General features: G+C 30.0%; 2 protein-coding genes across 3 annotated transcripts; both read left to right on the forward strand.

Moving 5' to 3' along the window:
- On the forward strand, positions 1-1,987 carry LOC132755912 (tomoregulin-2-like). Its single transcript, XM_060746851.1, has 3 exons — positions 1-199; positions 950-1,106; positions 1,268-1,987. The coding sequence occupies exons 1-3, from the start codon at positions 148-150 to the stop codon at positions 1,389-1,391; spliced, it is 333 nt and encodes a 110-aa protein (XP_060602834.1). The 5' UTR covers positions 1-147; the 3' UTR covers positions 1,392-1,987.
- Positions 1,988-5,403: 3,416 nt separating this feature from the next.
- LOC132755914 (serine protease inhibitor Kazal-type 4-like) lies at positions 5,404-10,789 on the forward strand. Of its 2 annotated transcripts, none has more exons than XM_060746855.1 (3): positions 5,404-5,431; positions 8,060-8,231; positions 9,355-10,789. In XM_060746855.1, the coding sequence occupies exons 1-3, from the start codon at positions 5,419-5,421 to the stop codon at positions 9,443-9,445; spliced, it is 276 nt and encodes a 91-aa protein (XP_060602838.1). In that variant the 5' UTR covers positions 5,404-5,418; the 3' UTR covers positions 9,446-10,789. The 2 variants fall into 2 exon arrangements, with proteins under 2 accessions (XP_060602838.1, XP_060602837.1); XM_060746854.1 differs by lacking the exon at positions 5,404-5,431 and adding an exon at positions 6,235-6,424.
- The last annotated feature ends 148 nt before the right edge of the window (positions 10,790-10,937 follow it).

Genomic DNA, 10,937 nt, shown 5'->3' on the forward strand with positions numbered 1-10,937 from the left:
AAGATCAAACAGTCGCTAATTTAGCACATGTAGTGTAATAATGCAGTTTGGCGGGGCACACTTAAATCTCACAAAATCGTTTTGGCCTCATAGTTGATAAAATAAATTTGAATTCTGATTTGTAAAGTTTAATATATTTGAAGAAGAATGGCAAAGAAAAGATGTTTAATTGGAGGATTAGTGTTATTATTATCGGCAGGTAGGAATAAAGACACTTTATTTCAAAATAATTATCTAAATCATTTCCTTTATGCTATAATATTGTTACTTTTAAAATTGTTTGTAATTAATGCATCAACATTGACAATTTTTTCTCATGTCGTGATTTGAAAATAGATAGCCAGTGCTTTATTTAAAAAAATCATTTTCAATTATTTGAAATGTAAAAAAGGTAAACTAATGATATTTTATTTTATATCATTTATCTTCTGATTTCTATTGTTTTATATTTTTATATAGATTAATTCGTTTCAATTTAGCTAAATTGAGATAGAAAAGAACCTAAGTTAATATTAGAAATAATTTGTCATTTATTTTGTCATTTATGTACTAAATCCGTAACTTAATTATTGAAATTGCAAAACTGAAACGTATTTAATTATTTATTTGTTTGTTCGTTTGTTAGATTGTTCGTTCGTTAATTAATGAATCAATTCATTCATTATTTATTTATTTATTTATTTATTTGTTATTTATTTATTTATTTAATTTATTTATTTATTTATTTATTTATTTATTTATTTATTTATTTATTTATTTATTTATTTATTTATTTATCTATTTATTCATTTTTTAATTCATTTTATTTATTTATTTATTTATTTATTTATTTATTTATTTATTTATTTTTATTTTATTTCATTTTATTTTGTTATTTATTTATTTATTTATTTATTTATTTATTTAAAGTCAACGAAAATATAAACAAAATTGCGTTGATTGTTTACAGGCTACCTGTGTCTGCCATCAAGGAGAGACTTGTTTGATTTGGACTGCGACAAAGATTTGAACTGTACGGACGATGTAAAGCCGGTCTGCGGGTCCGATGGTGTATCATACACCAACCTATGCTACTTGAGAAGTGAGCACCAGTACCAAAATTGTGTGTAAGTAAAATACTTTTGTTCCATATGTCCCTTGTTCTAATTCAGACTAGTTAAGTATTTTTGCATAAATATTTTAGATTGTTGTTCATTTATATTTGAAGTAATACTTAGAATATATACATTGATATATGTTATATTTATTTATCGTTTTAATATTTCAGGGTCGGGAATTTCAACCCGATACTTGTTGTCAAGGACGGAAACTGTACGGACGATGATGGGAAGGGTGTAAATGACGGGGATAAAGTCCGTACCGACATCGTTGTCAACTACAAGGGAAATTAAGAGAGCAGACGATAGCAAGGTTGTGCAACTACTTGACGCAATGCAAATGAAGACTTTACCTAGACTACCACATTTAAGCCAACCTTATCGCTTAGCTCACGGCTCTAAACATTGCTAAAAACTTTCACGGCAGTGTTTGGATTCAAATCGTGAACTTTTGTTCCAGTGCTAACCTTGGATATTAAAGATCTCTGTTTCCTGTATTTGACTTTTCCTAAAGTTGCATTTGATATACATGTATACGTGTTGTTTTAACGTAAATATTGCGTTAAACTGAAATTAATCGTTAAGAAGAACCATTTAGTATTTGTTCTTATTTGATGTATACAATGTATGTTGTTTGAAAATTATCTTAAATCACTTCTCTTTCTTAAAGCGGCATTTGATATGCGAGAGCATTTTTTGCCTATATGTAACCTTTAATATTGTATTATTATTCTTAAATGGAACAAATACTGTACTGAATATTTTAATTACATTTTCAGTCATAAACTTTTACTTTTTTTTTTTTACTTTCAACATTAATGTTTCAAACCAAATTGATATAAAAGTTATTATTATTCGTTTCAACACTTAAATAAATCTACCAAAAATCATTGTCTTTTTATGTTTTTTTCTCTTCTTCTTCATGAACGCTTTGAAAATACATGATGAGGAACTTTGGTTTTCTTTATCTGAAAGGTCATTTGATCTTATCATTCCTTGTAGTCAGAAACATGAGAAACGACAATTTCTTTAAAAAATCAAAAAGCATTAAGACGACCAGGAGATACAAAATGTCATATCAACTCAACGCTTATTCTAACTGCCAGCCCGATAGCAGTTCAATCGTAAGAATCATTTGGGGTTTTTTTTCCTCAAAGAAATCAAAGTTCCAAAGTTCAGCCGATGTTCAAGTTATGAAAAAATGTCCGAGGATGGTACTCATTAACAATTACATTCTGGAATAAAGACATAAAGACACAGGTTTTAAAACGCTAAATATTCTTATACAAAAAATGCCAAATGAATTATAATCATTAAATGGCACCGGGACCCACATGTTCAGTTTACAAGACACATGCCTTTAGAAACGAGCACCTTGCAAATGGTCACCAAAATTAACAACTCTGAGTTTGCCGAAGACTAGATTTTAAAGAGAAATAAAATATTCGGAAATGGTTGGGCTGAAATTTTTTATTTATATAAAACCGACTTTTCACCCCTTTCAAATATAGAAAATAAGAATCCCTGAAGAAAGTCCAAAACGGCAAAATGGAAAATGTTGCAGGCTCGGTTTGATTGAGCCTGTTCATGGATGGTACTTTAAAGTGCAAACTTCCGTTCACGCCCCCTAGCACCGGCTTAAGCAGAATTCAACATTTTAACGTGAAATTGGTGAAATTTTGTATTTAGAAACATCTGCAGATGTGTTCATACGGCGGTTATCATGAAACTTTCCATGTGACACGTTAGTGCCATTCCATGAAAAGCGGCATATTGTCCTAAGTAATAGAAAGCGTGTGTCCTAAACGAGAAAACAATGGGCGGAACTGAACAAAATGGAATTTTGAAAGGGGATCAGAATTCAAACTTGTTCTGTGACTTTACATCAAACAAAAATTAAGGAACATCTTGGATGGAAAATACTTTATGCGAAAGCTGTGCAAAAAAATTACAGCTGCTGTAAAAATAAGAAATTAAAGTGAATTGATCTATAATGGAAGGTCTGTAATACAATAAGTAATTATTTTGACAGAATTTATTATAAAACATAACAACAAAACATTGATCTATATTATATTTATATTGCAGATATTATAATGTTCAAAAACAGAATATCATTATTCATCATATATTGTTCATACTTAATCAGTTAAAATTTTCATTACTTTTATTCAAGCATTTTATTACATTCAAATGACACATTTCTATTGCTTTCATCAAAATTTGAAATATTTATGGAAACTGTGCCCATTGTAGACCAATCCTACTTAACATTAATTTCCCAACATCTGGAGATGTTTCTAAATTAAGTAAATTCCAAAGTTCACCTTGAACATGTTCAAATGTTGAATTCTGCTAAAGCCGGTGCTAAGCAGGCCTGGACTGTAGATTGCACGTACCAGCACCGTCCATGTACAGGCTTAATTAAAGGGAGCCTGCAACATTATCCATTTTGACGTTTTTGGGCGTTCTTTACTGATGTCATTTTTCTCCCTGTTTACAAATCTACAATAATATTGAGCTTTCTTTTTGAATTTGTTGTTGCTTAATTAACATAAAGGAAAAGTCTTGTGGAAGTTTGATTGGTGTACGTATGTATGAAGATACTTTTTATGCTTTAACTTGATAATATCTAAATAATATTTATTTTCAAAAGAAAATAAACATAAAAATGAATTTTTTCAATCAAGGATATGAATGCCAACGGAAGTAAACTTGATAAAAAGTAAAAAAAGGGGAAAAATATTCACTAATGGCAATTTTATTGATGAATATTTTACTTTATTTACTTGTAAATTAACTTGGCTGTAACATATGGCAAGATATTTATGTTATTAACATTATGAATATTCATAAAACTATCTCTTGTCATTAGGTCAACATCGATCAGAACGTATTCCAGAAATTAACAAAAATAGCGAAGTACAAAATTATTCAGTGATTCAAAAAATAAATAAATAAATTAATTAATTAATTAACTTGCAAAACGTCTATATCATTTTATACAAATGTTATAAATCAGCGACTGATTTCGTCGCAATTTTGATTAAAATAGGACTGTTATGGTAAAATTTATGTTATGGGTTTTATTCACGATAGTTTCGAGTATCTTGTAAATAAATAACGTTTACGACATATTTACGAAACTTACTGGTTGGGAAGATGAAAAAACGGAGGTGTATAGTTATTGCATTACGCTGAAATAAATTGGCTTTAAAGTAAATACGGAGACGGTTAATATTGACTGACCCCGTACCATGGTTTTATTTCGGTTAGGGCTTGGTCCAGTTTCGATGACTTAATAAAGGGGAGGAGATAAGACGTAGACTGTCTCATAGTATAACCGCTAATCCATTCACCTTTTGATTATCTAAGGATTTCTAATTTGATATGTCTATCAAAGCTTGTAATGCGTCGAACTTGAGTCTACTTTATAAAGTTTCCGTCATGAATATTTGGTAAAGGTGAATGTATTCAATGGTGAGTCACGTCTTAGAGTAAAGTCCGTCAATTTTATTCACATTTATTTTTTATTGTTTAACAAATTGTTTAGTATGAAAGAGATAAAAAGATACAATAAGTTTGTTTTTTTCGAACTCACTCTTAAAGTGTTTTAAGGCACAAACATGTTACGATCGTAACGTGAATATGTTATAAGTACTCACAAATGAATCAAATTTACGGGCGTCATCATCGTACCAATTTTTGACACCTCCTCTTTATTTAGTGCAATGGCTTAATAGATATTACAACTTACAAATATGCTATGAGTAATTGCACTAACTGCTTTTACAAAAACATGACACAAAATCAGTGAAATTCTGTCATTTTTATTATTGTGCATTCTGTTTATATGTTATTAATTTCTTTTTTTATCTTGGTTGGATTTAATTAAACAAACATACGGCAGTTCATTTTAAGCACCACGTGAATCATTTATTTCTTCTTCAAAACACACCCTTACTTCTGTGATACGCAAAAAATACCCTTAATATTGTTCCTGTTATGTGAAAATTAGTTGCGCAAAACTAAATATAGAAATCGTCATCACACCAACGAGAGTTAAACACATTTTTCGTGCATAAACATCTGACGAATTTAAAGCTCGAGTGCGCAGGACGAGGGCTTTGATAAATCCTAGGGCTTCTGCAGATGTTAATACACGAAAAATGTGCATTAACGCTATTCTTGCATGAGTATAAAAATATAATTTTGATTCCGTATTCTGTGTTTCATTAATTTTTGCTCGTATAAAGAAAAACTGGTTTCCACGTGCTTTACTCGTGCGAGTGCGATGTCATCAGACAGTTGAGTCTTAATCATGAAAGTACCAGGTTCGACATTGCACTATTTTACATGTAAATAACGACTATACTATAGTATTATATTCTGAAATATGCATAATATAAAATATTATATAACAGACGAGGTGCGTGTATATAGTGTTGCGGTGCACCAAACCAATGTCACAGAAAAAAAACGAAAGCACTAGGATTATATCTGTGTTATTCGATATAGAATTGTAAACAGACCGATATTGGACGGGTTGACGTGAACGGCTATGAGAGCAAACATACGAAATAAAGCTTAAATTAGCAGGCATTGATTAAGAAAGGAGGTCTGAGATTTGGATTCTAACCTCCCATTGTCAATTTCGTGCTACGGTTTAACAGGAGAACTTCAAACCACTCCCTTGTCAATTTTAACATTAGGCTGCAAATGTTGATATTACATTAAAGCAGCGACACGACAAAACCAACATAGTGGGTTTGCGACCAGCATGGATCCAGACCAGCCTGTGCATCCGCGCAGTCTGATCAGGATCCATGCTGTTCGCTTACCAACTCTATTACAAGTAGAGAAACTGATAGCGAACAGCATGGATCCTGATCAGACTGCGCGGATGCGCAGGCTCGTCTGAATCCATGCTGGTCGCAAACCCATTATGTTGGTTTGTCGTGACGCGGCTCATGTATACCAGCCTTTGCTTTAACACGGTAACCTCAAGCTTTATCTGTAGTCCCCTTATTCTGTCCGAATGCGTCATTAACCGAAACTCTGACGTAAATGTGATTTCAATTGACGTCGATCAAAAAAGGGTCAATTGTTTATAGAAACTAACTCGAAGATAAAAAAAAATCTCGTTCATTCAAATCGACCTGGTTGTCATTTCACATTGACGATAATGAAGTCTTGTGCTTTACTTCTGTGTGTTTTAAAAACATTTTCAACTTGATGCTTACGTAATAGTAATTTCAAAATTTTGAACATAAAAAATATGGATACCCTTAGCTTTGCTCTAAGTATTTGTGCTTTTCTTCTTACAGGTATTGTACATTTAGAATTACAATATTTGCTTTTTCTTGACTTTGTGGGTCATTTTTGTACATTCAAATTCCTTATTTGTTTTCCAGTTTCATTGATCAATGAAAATATTACAGTGCTATGCATTTAAAATTTAATTGTTGTTGTTGTTTTGTTGTTGTGTTTTTTCTAGAATTTTTATAGTGTAAATCTAATGAATTTTGTTTTAACAATTATCATCTAAAGTTCATTTTTTAACAAGATATCTAAACATATAAGTATAATTCGGTACTTTCTTTAAATATCATGTCAATTCTTCTATACTAAACGTATTTGCAATTTTATATTAGTTTACTTCAAAATCATTACGTATATAGGATCTGATTCTATATTCATACAATTTCTCGTTGTTTTTTTTATACAATCCATTCTTTGTTTTTAAAATTTATTTACTATTATTATTATTATTATTATTATTATTATTATTATTATTATTATTATTATTATATTACTACTATTATTATTATTATTATTATTATTATTATTATTATTATTACTATTATTATTATTATTATTATTATTATTATTATTATTATTATCATTATTATTATTATTATTATTATTATTACTATTACTACTATTATTATTATTATTATTATTATTATTATTATTATTATTATTATTATTATTATTATTATTGCCCTGTGACTCCTGTCAATTATTTTTAAAAGAAAAGGTAATAAATAATTCACGGATGGTTTTGTTGTGTACAAACATAAGTTTTAGGATTTCGGTGGATTTGACTGATACAATTAAATTTGTTAGGCCACACCAGCATCGTTTAGTGCACATGAACCCGTCCAAAATGAAAATATTTTTCTTTTATCAAATACGGGAATATATTGGAAGGTCACGAGGTACAAATGCAGATTGCCGATTGGTTAATTTTTTTAGATATATAATAAATTCATTCATTATTTTTTAAATTAACAATCGTAGGTTAAAGAGGACTGGAAATTACATGTCGAGATGAATGTTTCATTTGTTATAGGTCCAAACAACGCTACAACAACGCCTTTATCTCAAATAGGGCTATGAAATGCAAATAACGATTTTCAATTTATTTCTGAATACATTTCTTAATTATATTTTTGCACATCTTTTGTATTTTAAGTGCATCTGTCACTTCAAGGTGCACTATTTTCATATATATTTTAAATTTTGATGAAAACAAAGTCGTATCTTTAGGATATTTTAATGGAATATTTTAGGAGAGTAAAATGTTGATAGAGTTCTATAGTGATTATGATAAAGATATATTTGATAGTTAAGATAATATTTTGTTCTAGAATATCCACGTATGATACTAAATACAATCAACATAATTATTTATTTAATTTAATGTTTTTTAGGTTTTTGGACATCAGCGGAGTTCCTTTAAAATGCAATGTATTTTTAAGAACCTTTTGCAGTAAATTTTGCTTACTGGTCCCTATTCAATGAACAATTTGTTATCAAATATGCTAAAAATACTGCATCTAAAATATTTTTTCAATGCGCCAATAGATAGGTAAAATCTATAGATAGATATTGTTGTTTATTTGTTATTGTTGTTGTTGTTTAAATTATTTTATATATTATTATTTCACTAATTTCAGGCTACATGTGCCTGCCCAGGGAAGAAAGATTAATATTCAAATCAAACGATGATTTCAATTGTACCGAGACGCTGAACTGTACGGACATGTACAAACCAGTATGTGGTTCTGATGGGGTAACGTACGACAGTATGTGCCACCTGAAGCAGGAATACCAAAGAAATGTGTGCGAGTATGTCTTTATTTTATCTTGCTAGTGATACCAGCTTCGTACCTATAAGTAAAGAAAGATAAACATATATTTTAAAGGAACTTCACTGAGGTCCAAAAAGTCTAAAAACATAAAATTTGAATGCCTTACATAGATTACCTGGGAGAAATAAAACAGAAAAAAATATGCAAAAGGTAATTAAGAAATATTTCCAGAAATAAATTGTTAATCGTATTTTTGTGCTATTCTCTCATTTTTCAAAATTAGAATAATCATTCTGGAAAAAATGGAGTGAGCGACGATCTAAAATTCTGCACACAAGTTATTGGTCCTGCATCAAATAGAGTATCTTGAAAAGTTATTTGAGCCGCGTCACGACAAAACCAACATAATGGGTTTGCGACCAGTATGGATCCAGACCAGCCTGCGCATCCGCGCAGTCTGATCAGGATCCATGCTGTTCGCTATCAGTTTCTCTACTTGTATTAGAGTTGGTAAGCGAACAGCATGGATCCTGATCAGACTGCGCGGATGCGCAGGCTGGTCTGGATCCATGCTGGTCGCAAACCCATTATGTTGGTTTTTGTCGTGACGCGGCTCATTTCAAGTTCCATTATGTCAAATCAACCTCAGTGGAATACCTTTAAATGTAATTCTACAAATCTAAGTGTTTTACTCTTTCATGTAAGAAATCCGATTCATTTACATATATTTTTACATGAAATCTGAGTCTGCTGTAATGTATGAAATTCGCGTGCTATTTTATTATTCAAAGACAATGTAGAGAGTTACTTAAAATCTGATTTTACAAAAAAGTGTGGTTAATATGTGAAAAGTTTATACGATTTTTTCCAATGGTAAAAATTTGCTCTTTTGAAATTTGAATGTTACGGTGTCTCAAATCAACTTTAAATTTCACACAATATATCAGATAACAACTTCAAAATGTAGGAATTACGATACTATGATTAATGTGCTGTTAAAAAGATAATTGTTCGTTCACAAATTCAGGAAATTTCAATAATTGTATTTCAATGCTGAGTGGATGAAATGGTTCTGAGTGTTTCAAATATAGAAACCTTGTAGATTGCTCATGTTAAGATGTTAGGTGTTTTTTACCATTTTTCTTGTACCAATGTTTCAGGCTAGGCAATTTCAACCCTATTGCTTTTGTTAGTAACGGAAATTGCACAGATGGTGAAAATGACGGTCTACATGCTAAGAGCGATTACTGATACCGGAAATGACGCCAACGTCTTAACCAACCATTCATAGTGTCATAAACAACAACTTAATGCCTGAAAAAAAAATTGTTAGAATGAAACGCGAAACACTGGAATCATTATAAATAATAGAAAAGATGGGTGATATCTTATGTCAAATTTATTTCGTCTGCTTTAAAATGGGCTAGGACTTTAAAGCGAAAAAATGTTCGAAATGGTGTAGATTTTTTTCTGGAATGGTATCATCACGTCGTTGCTAGCATACATGTACAAGAAGCGTATGGTTTAGTGTCCATTTTATCAACGATAATTTTGAGAAAAAAAAAGAAAACAAGTTTAAATTGTACTTTTCAAAATGAATGATTCATATAAAATAAATACATGTCATTAATGAACACCATTCCCAGTTCAGAGATAGGTAGTTTGTTTGCATAGGTCCAATGGGGATTTCTGGCTTTAAAAAGGGTGTGACTAAAACCGAAAACGGGCTTGACCAACATGCGCAATAGTGTTCAAGTGTTACGTGGGTAAAAAACTACCGAAATGACTCAATTAAACGAACTGATAAAAATGTTTTGCCAAAACAAACAAGCCCATAAACAAATAGCTTACGATAACGTGACAACCATGCTTATTTTAGATTTTGTTTTTTACTTGATAATATAATGTGTACATAATTTATTGCATGTGTATATAAAATTGACTGTATGTATACATGTATGAGTTGTTTAATAACATGTTTAACATATATTATCTAATATAAAGTATGCTTATTTGTTAGCCTTAATCAAATGAGAGCTATTTTGTTTATATTTAGCTATTTACGTGATTTTTTTATTAAAAAATAGTTTTCATTCTTTTGAATTTTATATGCACATAACAGTCAGTAAATTCCGAGAGGTGTACTTACATGTATTTGTAAACAAAGAAACTTTTACTAGTGAAAAATATCTGGTAGTTGCGTTTTCAATTATGTAAATATTTTACTGATATTAAATCAATATGAATTGAAACACATTGGACTGTTTTAAGTCTTAACATAAATTTGGCAACGAGGAGAACATAATCATTTTCTATTTGGTTATAGCAATTTAGGCTAGGATGCTTTTTGTCTGGAATCAAATTTAAATTTCTGTCATTTAAGGGCTATGTAGATTTTAATGATTGCGGCGTACTTGAAAAAGAATCCTTTTTCATGTTATCAATATCACTCATTGTCACTCTTTTAAGTTCACTAAACTTGTAAATAGATAAATTGTTGGTTCAATCTTCCCTACGTTCTTTCTTTAGTTACGTTATAAGCTATTGTGTATTTACATGTGTACATCTTAAAATAAACAGATTTTTTTATTTCTCTATTGTTTATTATTATATGTTATGATTCTATTGGGTAAAATGTACGACATAAATAAAACATGAATAAACACCAGATTGTTTTGTTATCTACTTATCATAATTATTTAAATGAGTTAATAAACAAACAAGTTACAAAGTCTAGGCACAT

The sequence above is a fragment of the Ruditapes philippinarum genome, unplaced genomic scaffold (genome assembly GCF_026571515.1).
Source record: "Ruditapes philippinarum isolate M1 unplaced genomic scaffold, ASM2657151v2 ctg2208_1_1_1_1, whole genome shotgun sequence".
NCBI classification, from domain to species: Eukaryota; Metazoa; Mollusca; class Bivalvia; order Venerida; family Veneridae; genus Ruditapes; species Ruditapes philippinarum.

Coding starts and splice junctions, on each gene's coding strand:
- LOC132755912 (XM_060746851.1), top strand. CDS start 148: ATGGCAAAGAAAAGATGTTTAATTGGAGGATTAGTGTTATTATTATCG. Junction 200..949: donor AGTGTTATTATTATCGGCAG/GTAGGAATAAAG, acceptor GATTGTTTACAG/GCTACCTGTGTCTGCCATCA. Junction 1,107..1,267: donor CACCAGTACCAAAATTGTGT/GTAAGTAAAATA, acceptor TTAATATTTCAG/GGTCGGGAATTTCAACCCGA.
- LOC132755914 (XM_060746854.1), top strand. CDS start 6,376: ATGGATACCCTTAGCTTTGCTCTAAGTATTTGTGCTTTTCTTCTTACA. Junction 6,425..8,059: donor TTGTGCTTTTCTTCTTACAG/GTATTGTACATT, acceptor CACTAATTTCAG/GCTACATGTGCCTGCCCAGG. Junction 8,232..9,354: donor TACCAAAGAAATGTGTGCGA/GTATGTCTTTAT, acceptor CCAATGTTTCAG/GCTAGGCAATTTCAACCCTA.